General features: G+C 42.6%; 1 protein-coding gene across 10 annotated transcripts in view; it reads right to left on the reverse strand.

Annotated features, from left to right (window-relative positions):
• Positions 1–19,368, reverse strand: part of LOC107224086 (protein phosphatase Slingshot homolog 2) — a 169,395-nt gene that overhangs the window by 7,501 nt on the left and 142,526 nt on the right. For 8 of the 10 annotated variants that reach the window (XM_046740572.1, XM_046740571.1, XM_046740569.1 and 5 more), the window contains 2 exons: positions 17,189–17,367; positions 14,589–14,654 (listed from right to left, as the gene is read on the reverse strand). In XM_046740572.1, coding sequence (XP_046596528.1) covers positions 14,589–14,654; positions 17,189–17,367 — 245 coding nt within the window. The other 2 variants (XM_015664007.2, XM_046740576.1) reach the window with 2 other exon arrangements.

Consider the following 19,368-nt stretch of genomic DNA (forward strand, 5'->3'; position numbering starts at 1 on the left):
GCTTAAGATTATTTCTTGAGGAATTCGGATATATTCCGAAGAAGTTCGGGTCATAAAACAAAAATACCACTTGCTGTACAAATAATGTACGGAGCAATTCTCACTTTTAAATACTTTCAAGTCGTATCGAAAGTTCGTGCAAAAATCGTGCTAAGGCGTCACAGTCAGCCGAATCATTGTACACATTGTACACACAGCGAAGAGCATGTCACTTTTCATAATATAACATGTAAGCAAGGAACGGTGAGACTTACAGCGAAAGAAAACAATGATAAATTCTGGTGCATTTTCCTTAGTCACCCGTTGCGAATTATTTTTAAACAATAAAAAGTTGGAAAGAGGAGCAAATACACTTCCGTTGATTTACCGCAAGATATAGGCATGTCCTAATTGGTTCGCAGTAGAATCATTCGAGTCAGAAAAACTTGGCTACCGAAGCAGCCAAGTCTTGAACTTCTCGTGACCGTACCGTCTGAGCAATACGTCCAATTTAAGCAAAGCATTTTTATGTTTTTCATTGTCAACGTGTCGTCTTTGTTCCGCGGTATGATATATCTACCTATGTATGTTATACGTTACACCAGCCGAGAAACATCGCAGCGTCCGCGACAAAAGCACATTTCATTTTCCACGTGAAACATCTGCGTACGCGAAACGATTTCCAAAAACCTATAATTTTAACCGAGAATTTGAGTATAAATTTGTATTCTCAGACGTTGAAAAGAGACTTGCGCAATGCTCCGCCAGCTTTTATCCGTACACACATATGCGTGTTACGTCAGTTCTATATAAAGGTGATCGTATTTACAGTTTAGTGTTTAATTTCTACGTGCCAGAAATCCCAACGTTCCGTTTACGCGATAGGAAATGTTTAGCGGAAAAAAAAGGCTGTCCAAAAAATAATCTAAAGCCCACGTGCTTGTCATTCGACGAAAGAGAAAAATCATTCGGGTATCCAACGATCTACACGTACAAAACTCGGACACGTTCAACGCCTTCTGGTACATTCTGCCACAGGACGTGGGTGACCTTCACTTTGACCTTGACCTTGATCTGTACGAAACAATTCAAAGTTGCGCAGGTGCCGCGAAGTTTAACTACGAGATAAACCTTTGGATGAATCGGTACGTATCCTCGGTATGCTGCACGGATACACGCTCCTCGTTCGCATCGAGTGGTCGTCCTTGGTCTTAAGATTGATCAGGAATGTGAAAAATGCTTGGCCACACGCCGCAACGTGAGACGTTTATCAGTCTCCTTAGCGAGATGGATTTCGTGTTGTTAACTCCGGAGTAAACTATCATCCATACTCTCGCCAATCCGTGTCGACGTCTTCGAGCCTGAGAGATCATTCTAAATTGCGCAATTTGTTGGGTGTAGATCTCACGATGGATCGTCATCGCCACGCGTGGTGCGCTGGGTATGAACGAACAAAAGATCGAATTGAATTTAAACGGTGAAATCGAAGGCGCGATCTCCGTCGTTGACACGATCGTGCGGATGTGCTGTTTCTTGCATGTAACGTGATAATTCCAACGCGACACGTGATTCGTAATGCGAAATAAAGAAAAACACGAATGATGTAAAATGATATTTGGCACTGGAGATGGTAAAAGAAGAGTGTAAGGGAAAGGCACATGGCACCGGTCACGCCGTGTCGTTTATCCTACCTAGCCAATTTCAGGGCTCCTAGGAGAGCGAAGAAGGGACCATAATTGTTGGCCAGAATCCTTGCGATCCGTAGCAGAACGGGCAACACTACCAACACTACGATACACACTAAAGATCCACGAAGCAACGTCATCGGTGTTCGTTAGGTTCGTTTAGTCATCTCTTACTGACCCGCCTGCAGCCAGTCGTCCCATCTCTCGAGCACCGGCGAGGAGTCCTTGACGGTCGTCCTTGCGATCCGGGGTCGACGGGGGTCGAGTGCCAGGGCGATGCCAGAGAATGATATCAAGCGTAGGGGCGGTCGTCTATCGGGTTAAGCTCTCGAGGAATCCAAGGAGCATGGTGTAATGACATTGCGATACCGTCACAGGTACGATCTGAGCCACAATCACCGGCACCGTGGAGGACGATCGGTTTACTAGATGTTTTCACAAACTCGATATCACCGCGCGATTCGCGAAAATCTTGGAGGTGTAACGAAGAAGTGGTTCTCGGTAGACGGGCCACGTTTTACTGACTGCTTGGATATGCCACGATTGCCGACGACCAAGAAAGATCAGAATAGAAGCGGCGTGGGCACCGCGACAAGAGAGACAGAGATACAGGCCGAGTACGAGGAGGAGGCATAATGTGACAGATGACGATGAACGGCCATATTCGGCATTGGTGATCATCATGTTGGTGGTTGCGCACCGAAACACCTACCATATGCATTGATCGATACTAGATAGGTGAGCAAGGAAGACGAGCAAGATCCCACTCGAAACTATCCTCGCGTCTTTGCTTGTCTTTTCTTAATGTTCGGTGATTCAAAGCGAACGGAGTGTGTCTTTTCCTTTATCCTACGTACTTCGAAATGTCAACGATAATTCGATGGTACTGTATTACACGATCCGTTGGTAATATAGACCGCGCGGATGGCGAGAGACTTTTCGAACATCTGGGTACGCGTATCTTCGAGCTCTCCAAATACACGTGCATCGATGTTCCCCCGTATATACACGTGGGGGCATTATTGTCTCGGAGAGATCGAATTTTGGGGAGTTTCAACACGGGCTGTTTTCTTACGGTAAAAATGAACCGAAGAAGAAAATAAAATTTTGCATTTTTATCGAGTACTATCAAAGTAGGATATTTTCGCATTGAAATATCGTTTGTGGGTATCAAGCTCTTGAACATGAATTTTTCGTTAGTTTTGAAATTCATATTTTACCATTCTTCAGTTTTTGAAGAAGCGTAAAAAGTTTGCAAAACAATGCAAATGTTCAAGGAAATATGAAAATGCATATTTGCGTGAATCGCGTGTTTACACACAATGTTTCGTTTAAATGCTCTCCTGAATATTGGGTGAATCGTGACCTTTAAGATTTCGGATCAAATATGCTGAAACTGTAGTAGAAAAATATCCCGAAAACCGAAGTCTTTTTCACGAAACAAACATAACTCGACACCTACGTTAATTAGTGACCACAAATTAGCGATTCGACACAAATTTAACGGCGATTCTCCGAAAAATCACCATATTTCGATGAATCAACGTTGCGGCACGCCGTAGAAGATCCAGAGACTGTTTGGCCGATCACTAGCGCGATAGAAGTTTGCGCACTACGGCCGGAAGATATAAATTAGGAGTAAAAAATTCCTCCCGACGAGGACCAAAGCCGCCGGTTTTAACTGAGGCACATGTAAAAGCACCACTACGGAAAACCTTGCTGGCAGATGTCCTTGAAGGTGTTATTGGAACGGCTACGAGCGATTCGCGAGTGTGCATCGTCCTTAGTAAGAAAAAAAAACACGAATAAAATTTGTACCGACGTCGAAATGATTCAAGCGGGTTTCGTTCCTCTCCACATCCGGAAACTTGTAGATCAATGAGTCAAAATATACTTTCTCTTTGTGTTACTATAATATACGTATAGAGAATCTCCGCGCGTACGCGATGAGCGCAGTAAGCTTTGAAGTATAAAATTTGAATATCGGTTTGCGTCAAAGCATAAACGTGGGCGGATAGTGGACGGTTGTCACCGAGTCTTTGGACGCGTCTCCTACGGAAATCCAGTGAAAGGAAAAAAACCTGCGGTCCATTGCAGCGCAGCATCCTTATCTCACGAAACCGGGTCAAGCTCCGCCGGCGGCGTTCATTCTTCGTGGATGGCGTGGCGGTAAAGGCCTTACCGTCGGTTAACGGTGAATTCCTTTTAACGGGCAATAACACCAGGGTAAAGATAACGTTTCAGGGAGGAGTCATGCAACGAGAAGAGGAACGCCGTTGAACGAGACATTTGCGAGGTGTACTCACATCAAGACCAACTCGAACGACCCGCTCGCGATTTCGACCCTAGACTTGTTCGAAGGATGAAAAACGCGGAATAGAAGTATCCTTGATCACGCGATACGTTACGCTATGTGCGAGTTGATGTCACCAGCTGTTTTTGAATGCAATGCCGTCATTGCAGCAGTATCGAGTAATCGACCAGTTTCCTTTCACTGAAGTTATGGGTACCTATACGACGCCGAGTAGGTACCCATCGACATATTTTCCAGTACCGGGATTACGTACACTAGGTGAGATCATTAAGTATCTCGCGAGATACCGAACGGAATATCGCGTGTGTTTCGTTTGTAAGGAAGGAAGGCAGGCACCTGAGTCGCAGCGAGGGATAATAATGAGGAAAAACCAAGAAAGAGGAATAGGTTTTTCCGAAATTACCGACGAACGGATTCCAATCGAAAAAACCACCTGCTTTGACCTCGGTCTTCCCAAGGCTGAGAGCAGTATTTTGGTAACACTGCGTGTGCTCCGAAATCCTTAGGAGTCGATTAGCACGTCCTAAATGAGAAGAGGTTGGTATAGTTATATCGCACCGTGAAACTAGGACATTGCCAAATTAATATGGCCATTGGGAGTTGCCGGTTGAGTCATTGGCCAGATTGCCATCGAAACGGGACCGAGGATCGCGTCATTTGTCTGTATTTCCGGGGGCGGAATAACCGAGCGGCGGAGAACGGGAGAAACAGATACAGAGAATGGCCGCGTTATAAGACGGCTTCGAGGCAAACGCGGGCTGCCAGAAGCCGCGCTGACAGGACGATGGATATTTGCTGGGTGACAAGTGGGAAATGGATAATTTTCATACGTGAAGAACCAGGGGATTTGGTGGAACAAAATTAGACCAGAGGTCTTTGCGTTAATCGTGGGATAGATAGGAAGCACCGCCGGTTATGCTAGCCGGAAGTTATCTCATTCGGTTCCATTCAAAGGCCGACGTGCATCGGATGACTGCTACGAGCGAAAAGTAAATAAAACGCAACAACGAAACAACGTCGTCAAATGGTTACGTATGCATACATGCATCGTATGCTGCGTAAGCCATTAACTGACTGCACGGTCTGTGTGAGACTGAAATTGGTTGACAGTGTTACGAGAATCAGCGATCATTGCCTTCTGTATTCAGGGTCGAGCTTCGTCGAGCAAAACGGCGTAGCGGCAAAAGCCGTTGATTGAGAAATAAGAAATTCTGATACAGCAAACGACATGCCCAATCTATCGATACCAAATAAAGTCCCATTCTGATGACTCAATAATGCGCAGTGCGTTAAAACGCCTTACGCAATTAAAGGAGTAAGAGATTGAATTACGGGAGATTTCTTCTTTTTCTTTTAATCGGCGCGAGGTTTTAGATGATTACAAAATAAGCGTCATTCGTGAATTATTAATTGTGTAAGGGGCCATCAGTCGATAGATACTTTTACATGATTGAACCTCTTGACGTCCGATGATACAACTTTGAAGGCTAACGGAACACTCAAGTTTACGTCAAGGAAAAAAATCGAATCCGATTTTAATCTAACATTGCCAGATTTCCACTGGTTCACTTTTTCCACCCATAACTGAATATTGTGTTAGTGTTGATCGGCAGAGAGTACTTGAGGAAAAACGGCAATTCTCCTTGGGTTATTTCGTATTAATTGTAACCAAATATTGTCAATTATCGGAACAATCGCAGTGGACCATTATAGAATTCAAGCTTCGTTGGATAGTTTTCGCCGGCCAACCTTTTTTTTGTTGGTAAGTCGCAAACGGTTAATCGAGTATACGCATTACATGTTACCAGAGACTGACGTCGAGCACTGGTGCTTTTATCAAAACGCAGATACGCCCCCCTAGCAAAGATGATCTTCATCGAAACCCGAAACGCCCTTCGTGCCGCGTGATAGGAACCGCCCCCAAACAAGGTCAGATAACTGGTAAAGCACGTTCCAAAAAGTATCAAGAAATACGATACACTAATATAACGTAGTGGCGTTTGTGGTTGGCTGTCTGTTAGGCGAGAGATTTGGGGCGTTGGGTCGGTAAACTAGGATCTATCGACGACACACGTGGCCAAAACGTGGATAAGATAAAAATAACGGTCCTGCAAACGCGGTCTCGCGTCGTCAAACGTTCGCCCTTGAAAACTACCCGCATGAGACGCGGCCTTGCCAGTGGAACAGATTTTATCTGTGTTGGTATTACATAGGAACAAGTACGACTCATACCGCGTGTCAAGGTCAATCGTTTACCCCGGTGCAAAAGTCAGACTAAAAACGAGACGGAGATTCCAGACAGCTAATCGTGTCAAATGGAGACCACCAAAGCAGAGAGCCTCTTTCATGAACACCACTCCGATTCGCGGTCAAGAAAATACTTCGGATCTTCAACTTTAGTGCTCGGTGAAACAGTTGCAAACTGAGGAAAGCAGTCCATTTTCCGCAAACGTGAAGAGAACGGTGGATTTGGTGATGATAAAATATTGAAATGGTAATTGGCAACCTTCGCGGGATTTCCTCCGGTCACCTCGACCGAGATCCTCGCGTTTCGTATCGAGCCTAGATAATCTAACCGTGCCAAGTGTCGCGATGCATGGCACCGGCAAAGAACTGATGAATGGGATACCTCGACCCTGCGTACGGAGTGACACTAGTCACGTGACAAAAGCCTTGTAGGGACTCCTTCCCACCCATACAGAGAACCGTCCAGTCCCATCTTGTCTCGCCTTATTCCGAGCACAAACGGTATCAATGATCAATCTGATTCACAGCACGTGCGCATATTCGATTTGCAGATACCAACGCGTCGATATCTCGTTTCTTATATTCTCTTCGTTAAGTAGATAACGTGAGCTTCGAAGAACCAACGAATTGTCGGATTAGTACTTCGCCAAGTACGAAAAAGCAGAAGGATAATTAACCGTTGATGGTAACAGCGAGAGGAACTTGAAAAACTGCGAATTTCCGGACTGTGTAACGGTGAAAATACCTCAAGTGCCGCACTAATCATCGCTCGAATAATACTCTTCAAGATGCATTTCTGAGGCTTGGGTTACAACGAGACGGTTTGCCAGCCCGGTCCTGGCCGAATGAATCGACTGGTTTTTCCATATCGGTGAATGAATACTGGTATCCTCGGCTTCGACTGTGAGTGGAGTAGCACACTGTGCCGGAGGAGACAAGTTTTTCATCCTCCTCTTCGAGACATAAAACGCCTTATACTGCGGTCAGTAAATGGTAAATGCAGTTACAAGACGTAGAGAGTTAAGAAGTCGGGACTGCAGGCACACTGTGCAGTGCTTCAGCGGTATTCGTCAAAGACCTGGGAGTCTTGCACGAGATGATATTTATGGCCTATCCAATACTCATTTGTTTCGTACGATGCTTTTTTTCTCCGCATACGAAAACCGACGAGTTATGTAGCTTATTGAGGATTCGTACACTATCGATCGAGGCACAAAGATATGAAAAAAGAAAGAAACCCAACGAGGAAAGGATGCTTCTCAAGTCTCGTCTGGGTGATCTTTACTCGGGTTTCAGAGAATTTTCCACAGGCTTTGAAACTAGCCGACGTTGATTGAAGAATTTGATTGACTACCGAGTAGGGTTTCGTTTAATTACCCGACTATATGTCGGAGAATTCGTATCACAACTCAATTATATTTTTGCACTCGTTACATGTCACTTTGCCTCGAGATACGCGAACACCGACAAACATCCATTAGTCGATTAATTTCGCTCGACGTTACGAGCCTAAGGCAGGTACGGAGGGTAAAATGACTAATTGGCACTAAAATTAGCAGTTTTTTTTAGCGGAGGTCGGAAACACGTCTCTCAAAATGTCTCAATCCAGTTGATGGATTAGACTTTCGGTTATGAGAAGGCGTGACCGTATTTGCGTATGAAAAGTAAAGTAAATTGTACTGTTTGACCTAAAAGTCGGTGCCGTTCGTGAATTAACGAATTTTTATACGAATTTCGTGAAACTTTGACTGAAATCCGACAGTGAAATTCTGACCGTTGCAATATCTCGATTAAATTCAGGGCTAGATTTTTGATCTGAAACAGATCAACCGCCGTAGGTTGAACACTTGGCTAATTGTAAACTAACTTGAGCTGGTGAAATCATAAGAAACCGAATGGTGAATTTCAAGTAGGAGGCCTTTAATTTCTTGTAGGTATACCTCGCGTTGTTAGATTATTCATTCGAGAAAGTAACTCAAACGCTTTACGTAGGTATTCTGCAATATTTAATAACAGAGCAGGTAGCCAAGGTATCACGCATCTCGAGATCGACGACAACTTTTTCATTAAATACCTGAACCATTTAACGTTGCATGCGTTTGCCTTCCGTGGCCCTCGTAAATATTACCGAGGGCGTCGAGATTTCCAACGTTTTACAAGCGCAAGGATGTCTGTCTGTCGCTTCGAGATCGATCACCAGAAAAAGAAGAAAAAAAATGAATAAATAAAAGGAACGAAAACAACCTGTCCCAGCGTCCATTTTTCGCTCACGTAATAGAAGGCAAGATTCACTGAGAGAAATTTTTAGCTCCGTTTACCGCTCAGTCCTTGACTATTTTCATTTTTTACCACACTCGAAAAATATAGTTTTAGGTAGAAAATGAAAATTAGTTTTTTAGCTGTAACCGGAAAGTCCGTGTATCCGTTACTATTCTTTCTCATTACGATCACTGTTACTAGATTTTCTTGTAACTGCTGCGAAAATTTAATGCTTGTGCAAGAATAAATTGACGATAAAGTCGTGTTTAACTAAAAAAGTCGAGTCAACCGAACAAACTGATTTTGCGTTGCAATTACCGAAAAAGGATCGACGATAGCGCAAAATGGTTACGCGTACCTCGTTTTTTGCAATTCCAACAATATTCAAACAGTTTTTTTTAACGATACCTGTTTTATTGAAATTTTTCTCAGTGTTCGCAAAACTCCAAACGGAACGCCAGCCATACACAAAGCGGGCATGGCGAGCAAAGCAGTGAAGCTGAATCGGTTCATCGAACGAAGTTGTTACAAATACTGCGTAAAATGTTAATCGACCTTGATGAAGTCGAAACGCTGTTTCCAGGTCGCACCCATTTGATCAAAGTATCGGCACGCCCAGGAGACAATATTTGCCACCTATCGCCATTTAATTCGTTCAATTAGTCAGTGTATATTCAACTATTTCCCCCAGGTAATTACAGGCATTGCGAGGTATAGAGTAATTCAAGTGAAAAATCCGATCCGACTGCCTGAATATGTTTCATCAACACCTTCCGTCAATCGCACTTGTACATATAAATTCCCGGCGACAACTGAATGGGTCGAAAGGTGCGGCCTGCTAAGTTGACATGAAAAACCTATTATCACATTTGCGCGACTACCGCGCCTTCGGGCTTGCGATTTTCTAGATGATTTACCGCGAGTCATACGTACAACGTGAAACAAACCGGGACAATCTCTTGAAACTTGAAAATCGACCGCGCATGCGCGAGTTTTATCGGCTGTTCATGCAGGCCGGCCAACCCGAGTTTCAGCTGTCAAACTCTGTTTCTGCCGGCGATGTAGTTGATACGAATTTTCGAGGTTAGAATCTTAAATAATTGAGGCGGTGACTCGGAAAGGTTTGGGGAAGCATTTTTTATCGGGTCGGAAAGTTGATTCTTCAAAGAACGGTCCGAATTTAATGCGTACGCTCTTTGAAAATTCAAACCTACACATTTTGCGTACGTTGGCCGGCCTGCATCGCAGACAAGAATATCGCCGCGGGAAGATTTCGCCGACCAATGAGATTGAATTATTTGGCGCATGCGTAGTTGATTTTCAAGTTTCAAGAGATTTTCCCGGTATAAGTAGAACCGAGGAGAACCAATCGCCACCTTATCCGTGATCCATGACCTTAGAACTCGAGGATGGCAAAACGACATTTTACAGAGTTTTGCGAAGGCGTTCACAGCGCGATTGGGGTGCGAAAAAAATGTCATTACATTAGTCGAACAAGTGGCGGAAGGGGAGGAAGAAGCTTGAAATGCCCGATTTTTCGCCACGGTCAAGCTTCCGTGAATTTGGATAGAAAGTTTGGCAAACGGTGGCGTCGCGACGCGTCCATACAAGGCGCGGGCGTTGGTCCACCAGCGACTTGGAGGTCGGGACCACGAGGCGCGCTAATAATAGCGACGCTGGCCGTCGCATCCTCCCCGCAAGCGTCGGGACGCCCCTGCAGCCGCTTTGCCACGAGTCCAAGTTAGGCCGGCGACCACCAGAGCAGAAACCTCCGTACATAGTCGGCGAGAGATTCTAGCCTTGAATCTGCGCTCCACGGTCGAATCGTGGTGGTAAAAAAAAAAAGAAGAGAAAAGAAAAAATAGACCGACTGTTCTACATCACCGAAACTAGTCTACGGAAATTGTTTGGCAACAGCGAGCAGCTACACATTCGTAGAAGATAAAAATAAATAAAAAGAAAAAAAGAATAAGAAGAGATTTTGCGGAAAATTTTCGTCAAACGGCGGAGGATAAAAGCGACAGCGTTTAGACAAATCTTTTGAAAAACAAGAGGGTTTCCCCACCCGAAAAATCAACCTGTTGAATAGTCAAACCTCGGCTTTTCAACTTCTGTGATCACTCGAGGCAATTGTATGCATACACCCGCCTCGTGTGAAATATAAATAGTTTTAAATGAAGGCTGTGCGCGATGTTGCGCGGTAGCCGATACAGCTGGGTATTTATTTATAGAGACTGTAAGGGAAGACGAGGGGAGGAAAATAGACAAGTAAATAAAAAGGCGACGAGGAAAAATGAAGGAAAACGAAAATACAAACAACAACAACAACAACAGCAGAAGCAACGAACAGTTGAATGCTACTCCTAACGAAGTCAAACACACGGGAGACACACGGAGTCTAGCTAACAAACCAAATACTTGCTCTTCCTTGTTCTCCTCTCTTCGTCCTCGACTTATCAGCACCCGAATATATTCGCCAGGCAGAGGTAAAAAATCATAATTGCCGATTGATAGAAGCACCGTATTGTCGATTTTTCATATACGCAAAAATGTTATTCGTAGAATTTAAAAATGTGAAAAGTTCTATTATAGAAAATAGAAAATAAAAAAGGCGAAATATAGATGACGATTTTACAGTTTAACATCATCTGTTCTGATCTTTCTAATCTTTTACCTTTCCATATTACCTCTTCGACTTTCAACATTTTTCAATTCTATACATCAAGTTTCGCTTCTTTAAAAATTCGACATCACAATATCGAAGCTCTTCGATTTCTCATCTTTCGATATTTTTAACCCCATCCTATCCCCCTGCATTCGTATCATAATCTTGGCTCGACATTAATGACGGATTTATACGATCTTACATAACCCGAAATGTTGATGGCGAGGGACGAGGAGCTGCCAGCCACCGATTGGGAACTTCGTTGGTTCTGCGACTTGAGTCACGGATCGGTATCGACTTCAGATCTCAGCTCACGTTGTACACGCGTATTCTTATGGACTTATAACTTTTCTACATGTGTGTGTTTCACGCACGCGAGCAAAAAGCAATTAAAATCGAAGAGCTCCCGTACGTGTCTGTGTTTGCACAACACGCGAAACGATCCAACCAGTTTTGGTAATGCGTGTATGAAGGGCGACTCTCTAATTTCGTCTCTGACAGACGAAAGTTCAACGATGCAAATACTGATAAGGATCATCGTTTAAAAGAAATTTATACGTTACAGTAACGTGTTGGAGAAACATTTGTTCAGAGTGTTCTTGAGTTCAGTTTCAAGTCATTTGAAATCTCATCAATTTGATAATTACGTTCGTTACCATCAAAATTTCTTGCAACCGTTTCTAGTCCCACGAATTGATAATCGAAGTTGAAGTTATTGGACGCAATTCAATAACAAATTATGGTATACAGCTTGGGAATTGCGATTACACATTACAATGCATGTAAACGCATCTGAATAGCGAGTAATTACTTTGAAAGAAGTACCGGAGTATCTGTTCGATTAATTTAAACTTCTTTGTTAGAATACTGCTTCTACTAAAGTATGCGATAATTCCTTCAAAAAAATATAATTGTTCAGCGACTTTGTGGCGGTGCAAACATCGAAGACGTAGATCGAGACTAAATCCTTGCATGCGGAATATACCCACTTGTGCGGCGCAGAAATTAATGCGAGCCAAAAATGACGCGGCACTACAAAGCGAGGAAGAAGTAAATTGAAAATCGGCTTAAAAGCAATGTTGTTGTAGGCGCTGTGTTCCCAGTAACAATGATCGGAGAATTAATTGCGAATAATATGACGCGTGAACAGAGGCGGAGATTGGTAAATTATTAAACGTATACGTATACCGAAGTCTGTAAGACGCCAAGATTTTTTACCGTCTATCAAAAGCAACGGACTTGTACTTTTACAGAATTCTAGAAGAGCTAGGAAGTCAGAGTTCACAAACAACTTGTTTTCATATTATCTTTGACACGAAGAACAAAACACATGGACGTTGAACACACCCAGCAACGCGTAGAGAGAAACAACAGACGATGGAAATTTTAGCGCGTGTATAAACATCGGACGCAATTCGCGAAAATATGCAAATACAGAGCTGCATAAGTTTACATCGTGGGAGAAAATTTTGAATCCAAACCGAGGAATGAATTTTCTTGGAACTTCGTTCCCAAAAGGTTTTCGAGATCACTGATTCCGAATCTGAAATCAAAGTTTAAAAAGAAGAACCCGAGCTCGCCATTTGAAGATTTTTCGAAAACCATATTTCAACCCCCATTCTAAATTTTCAAAATTTTACCTCAGATTCGGAATCAGTAATTTCGAAAACATTATCGGGAACCAAGTTTCAGAAAAAATGAATTGCTCGAGTTTAACAGATTATTGACCGCGAAACTTGATTTTCCACAACTGTGAGTGGCAGATACTTTGATCTTAACTGAGAACCAAAACGCGTAAGATCGAGCAAAGTGTACGATCGAAAAAAAAGATGGGCGGACGTTTTCATCTCATCTCTATTCGGAATCTGAACATCTTCCTGGTCGCTGATGACCTATGAAGTAATTAAAAATGTTGCCGACGCCAGAACGAGAGGCTTATACAATATTACAGTCGGAGTAAAAGTTATAGCCAGTATAATAGTATGTAGTTGGTTTCAAGATTCAAAAGTATCATCAACGATAAAATTCCATAAATTGGCCTTGGCATTTTTTTTTTTTTTTTTCTTTTTTAAATTTTTTTTACTTTCAACAGCTTGTTGGGATGCGGGGTAACTTCTAACATTACTTCAATACTTATTTTTAGAAATAATGTCATCTTTGCTCGAGTCAAGCTGACACAGATTGCGAGTTTTAGCGTAAAACCGTTATCTTTGCCAAATTAACTAGGCGTTTCCTCAGTATTTGGGACGCGTGAGTCCAGCAAAGACGTTAATTTCTACACCGTAAACCGTTGAAAAAAAAAAAAAAACAAAACGTGCCAATTATCATTGTGTTAAATATTTTCATTCATTTTTTAAACAGTCTATATATATATATATATATATATATACTCTCTCGTATTCACAAAGTGTTGACGAATAAATCTTAGTAATGGAACATTGATGCAAATTAAACAAGATTCTGTTTTCATGTTGTTTCAAAACATTTTTACGGCTCATTGAATCAGAAATATTGAAGTTCTGAAACGAACAAATTGAATTGTTCGTTCGGCTGTGATGAAATTTGCAATAATTTGACGACGTGAGTAACAAGGAGTCATTAAAGTAGCGAATTCGATAATTTTCAACGTCTTGACGAAACAACGAAAAATCCGGACATTTCTGAACGTACAAAATCAAGACGACACACCCGTTTTTCGATCAAACTATTTAGATTCCAATATTTCGTCTTAAAATATTAATTTTCATAAAACTATAATTCCTGTAGCAGAAATTTCAACTATTTCCAGCACCGTACGTGTTCATATTCTAAGAGACTAATCGTGGGACGAAGCTTGTCAGTCATCTGCGCCTTTTCTCGTGGGCGTCAGACTCGGTCAGCCCATCGCGTGTATCCAATTATTTGTAAACCATTATCCATTGTCCGTTGAATGTGGTTATTAAGTCGAAACTCATGCGACCCCGAGACTCATTTACCCGTGCCTCGTTACTCGAACGAACGTCGTCGTCGTCACAAGAAACAAGCGTCCTTTCCAGGCGTGTAACTAAAAGGCATGTTTGGGGGGGGGATCCAAGACAATGTACTGCAGAGAGATGAAAAAAGGACGGACAATGTGTCTGAATACCTCTCTCACTCTCTACAATCTCACAAGTGTGCTTTGCTCTAAGGATTTAACGTTAGCTGAGACCAGTATGGAAAAATATGGTTGTGAGATGATGGAAGGGTTAAAATAGAGGGGAAAAAAAATTTCGCCCCCCCCCCCCCTCCAAGGGGGTTACGCACCTGGTCCTTTCGCATCTCCGAAATTAACCCCATGCACAGTTATACGTATAGGTACAGGGTATATATGGTGGAAAGTATTTCTGCAAGTGTATGACCGATTGAATGGTGAAATTTGTGGTATTCTATGATTTTGTACGACTTGAAGAAGTAAACTTACCACATGGCTTGCACGGATACTGGTTTGAAGATGTGCTGACAACCGCAAACGCTGACGCTGAAGCCCCTGTAACCAGACGAAAAAAAAATAAAAATTATTGTTAAGATTGTTCGAATCGATTTTACAAACGCTGCTTATCAAAGTTGAATTTATTATGATTGGGATGTTACCTTTTTTTTTTTTTTTTGCGCACTAGTGTGCAGGGCGAAATTGAATCTCATAAACACGATCGGAAAGTGGTTGGGGAAAAAGTGATATGTACCTGAGAACGCACCGTATTCAAGTCTCGCGTTTTGTTAGTATGTACATCGAAGAATGACATTTTCAACGGATCATCTATTCTAATTATTCCGTATCAGTCTTGGCGTGATTTAGAAAATAGAATTGAATAACGCGGGAGAAGAAGTCGTGTTTCTTTTCTCTTTCGTATGACCCGGTTAGACATTGTCACCTTCCGATTCAAGGTTCACTGGCACATGAGTGTAGCCCAACACAGGTGCCTGTATCTTGTTTCATGGCTCCTCTTATCTGGCAGGAGTTGATCGCGTATGTATGCTAGCCCATTATTCATCGGCTGACGATTGATAAATGAACGTTTCACTCCTGCCGAGTCTCTGCACTGCGGTATAATTGGAGATAAATAATTTATACGCGATTCGATGTATAGCTATACATATAATGCATATCTCGTGTAACCCGACCGATGACGCATTGCAGTAAATTGAGCATCCGTAAGAAAATTGGACGCCACGATTGTGAGTCAAGAGAATGTTGCAGTATCTTGATCGCGATGCTGCTGCTACAGTGTATTTTCCTTGGGACTGTCTGTGTGTCTTTTTCTTCTCTCTCTCTCGCTCTTTTTCTCCTCTCTTCAACCGAATGTGTATCGAGAGTAATTGCATATTTCGGCAGGATTAATCGAGTAGGCGTACCTTATAATCGCCATCGTCTGACCGGACGGAATTACCGTGTAGAGTTGTTATTGCAGCGGGTAAAGAACAGGAGAAATAAAGAATGGATAGAGTTAAAGGTATCGGTGGGTGAAGAAATGGGCGCAGGGCACGACGCGTGGTAACGGTAACCGGAATCTTACGAAACTGCGTATAGTATTCCCGGTTCCGTATAACAGACGCTAATTAGCTTGATTATACACGCGCCATTCAAAACGAGGATCGCGTGTACTCAGCGATTCCTAAACCGAGTCAAAAAAATAAAATCGTTCCGAGAAAGGAAGGCGAAATTGGTCAAGACCACGGACATGCCTCGTGAAACTTTTTCAAAAAATACTATTTTCAGTACTTTCGCGTATTTCAAAAGTAAAGAAGCACGTCAGAGAAATTGATATCCAAATTACAACAGTGATCAATGCGATTCATTTCCGACAGTATTTTCGTAACGATCCACGACAAAATTTTAGAAACGGTTTTTAGTAATCAACAGTTTTTGTTACTGGAAACATATTGTTCGTCTGGCGAATCGTTAATATTGTTCAAAAGAAAATAGACCTAATTTCGTGGTTTTAAGGTCCAATAGAAAGGAGTTTTTGAAGGCAAAAATTCACAGATTGCGAGAAGATTACCTTTCATCTTTTCTGTTTCACAGACTTTCATCCATATATGGGACATTTTTTCCTTCAGTTCTTTCGACAAAATTGTACGACGATGTCCATACTTTATACCAAGTAATAGTGATACGTAGCTTTTCGGCATTTGGTTGAAAGAGACTTGTAAAAAGAATGTTTCGTCGAAAAGTAGGTGCTGCGGTTAAACGGAGCAATTAGGGTAGATATACAAAAAAAAGTGGCCTAGTTGACAAAGAATGACTCGTAAAGATCGCAGCGTCGAAATGAAGAGGCATGGGCTTCAAAAGTACAAAGACGGGTGAGCGGTGGATCGAGACGAGACAAAAATGGTGAATAAAAAGTCTCACCGTCCGCAACTAAGAAGTTAATAGACATTTTTCTACGCTTTTCTAGATTTGTTTAATTTTATTTTCTGGTCAGTATCCAGTAATCGATTCGCGGAAATCTAGGTTTCCAACGGCGAGCAAATTACGCAACTTGGGTACACAGAGACCGTCTACTCAGTTAGATTAACGGTGAACGACGAAACAAACGTCGAGTTGTTCTCGTTGTTAAACCGTGACAAAAAAATCAGGAAATGACAAAAATTTTCCGCAGTCGCAGCCCTTTGTAATTATTTTCCTCGGCGTCTCTTTAAACTTTCGATATCTTCTCACACGGAGCGACGATAAAACGATAATTAGGAAAAAATTGACCGGCGCATAGATCGCACTAAAAGCGTGTCTAATTGAGGAGTCGTTAATCGATCTTGTACACGTTATTAGCTTGCGCAGGAACGCGGCGAATTAAATTTAACGATGCGAAAGTGATGCGCGATGATCAAGCACTGCACCGCTCGCTTTTAAGTAAACTATTCGTACAGCTTTTGCTTCTCTTAACGCTACACAGACCGAGAATGGTTGGCTTATCTTCGTTTCACCGACAAAAACGACGCTGGTTAAAGAAGCATCGAGGTTTTTATCTGCACGCGAGCCAAGAAATCTACGTGATGAGATTTGGGTGAACATTTAGGACTCACCCATCGCCGTCCAACGTGATCGCTGTGTCGGCCAGCACTCTTAAAACGAGGCCAACTGTTGCCCTCGCGTGGCAATCTATGCCCAGAAGACAACTCTCTTCCGCATCCTGTCTGCCTGTACAGGACACTACGACCAGGTACCGCGTCCTTCCAGGATGGACGGACTCCAACTTGACAGCCTGGAAACAAAGATGATCGATAATTTTCAAACGTTTATAATTGTGTAAGAACGTCGATAGCGAGTATTCAATGTTAACGGAATGTCTTTCTCAACCGAAGAATGAATGTGAAATAAATCAGGAGAAATGTATCTCGTATCAAGGAATGGCGGGTTGCTTTCTCAAGCCATTGACGTTGAAAAATGCGAGCAAGAACCTGCGGCACATAAATGTTGGTACGATATACGCGTGGACTGAGTAGCAGCTAACTGCGATAACTACACAACGTATGTTAGGATATAATTATACTCATTAGATGAATTATTATTGGAGCAAGTTTCTTCTTGGCTATGGAAGTCTTTCGACCATCGCTCACGCGCCTACTCCTTTCAGTCGGACGACCATGACAGTAATAATTGCACCGATGAACTATGTATCTTATTCTCCAGTGCAGCTGTTTACGCATATATATATACACATATGTACACACATGTGTGTAATGAGTGTGTGCCAGTCGAGCAATTGCTCTTCACCATCCATAAATACAGTTGATATCTTCTCCAGACATCGGAAGACTCCGAAAGGTTGCCCGTAATAGGCGGAAATGATGCGAAAAACGGAAGTCTTCGAGTCGTTATCCGTGTTCCATAACTCAGACTAACTTTCGCCACAGTCGTCATCTCCCAACGTATTACCGAACGGATGTAACCATTCATGTTCGTTTGGAGAGTCCTTTCAATTTACGTAGGTGCATAAAACCAAAGCATTATTTAAAAGAGAAACGTATCGAATCGCAGTGTTGAAGGAATTTTGAATCGGTAAAAGTTGTCAGTAAAACAAAGCTTGAAAAGTCAAGATCATGTATGCCCCGGGCATACTGATCGACTGTTGCAGCAGTAAACTGGGAACCATGGAAATGTGATTTTCACTTATGAAAACCAGTGATGTAGGTGCGCGGAATGCAGAGATTTGCAAAACTAGACGGGGGAAGTCGAAGACCACTAACATGGGTGCGGTTGCAACAACAGTTCTTCAACAAGGAAGTAGCACCATTGATAAGTTGGCTATACAACTGAGCACGGTGCACACTGGAACGGAAATGAACTTTCTCTTCTCTTGTAGCAAGTATATTTATCTCGTCGTAGTTTTGAACTATCATCAACGGTGACAAAGCGGTACAAAAGAAAGTCCCTGGGTTATAACCTGCAGGAGTAGCAGCAGTAATGAACGGTGAAATTGTAATACTATACCGCGAAGGAGACGTTGTCATGCCCCAGGTTACCAAATAACGAAAAAAATGGATGAACTGATCCGACCGACGAGTTTCTCATTAGTTAAATGGATTAATCCGAAGACGAGCACCTACGGTAAATCGAACAGCTGCACTTTCTGCCATAAATTTTACCGCTTCTAATTACCACTTTAGTAATTGGAGAACCATGTTATCCGACTTCAACCCTCGATCTGCAGCACCAGCGACTTTTCATGGTACGTATGCGTATGTCCGTTGCACCTAGTGTACCATATTGGACGTGCTTATCTCTACTCTGGAAATGATATTACCGTGGAAGAATTTCTCTCCCAAGAAATAACGCCCGTTGCAATTATTACCGTAACCCTTGATCGATCTAACAAGGTATAAAAGTAACATTTACGTACATCGGACGTTATCTCGTTCAGCGAACTCTCGCGGGGCGTATGACGGTTGAACAAATCGAGCAAGGTGCTCACCTAAATAACTATCTGTGCGAGCAGCGCAACGTCCAGTTGGTACACGTGTGTACATATAATGTATTATGTGTCAGGATTTATATCTCTTCTTGGGTACAGTTGTTCGCGTCGGCAGATTAGACTCTACCTACTGGTTGCATAGCGTCTCGTTATCGTCGTATCAACGGTGTATTAATCTGGAAATTGCTGACCTGAATCGCTCATGGGTCAAGTGAATGTGATAACAGTAATTACACAGGAAGGAACGAGCATTTAACGGTCGGCAAACCTACTCTGGTTCTGCACGCAGGC

This window comes from Neodiprion lecontei, chromosome 5 (assembly GCF_021901455.1).
Source record: "Neodiprion lecontei isolate iyNeoLeco1 chromosome 5, iyNeoLeco1.1, whole genome shotgun sequence".
NCBI lineage: Eukaryota > Metazoa > Arthropoda > Insecta > Hymenoptera > Diprionidae > Neodiprion > Neodiprion lecontei.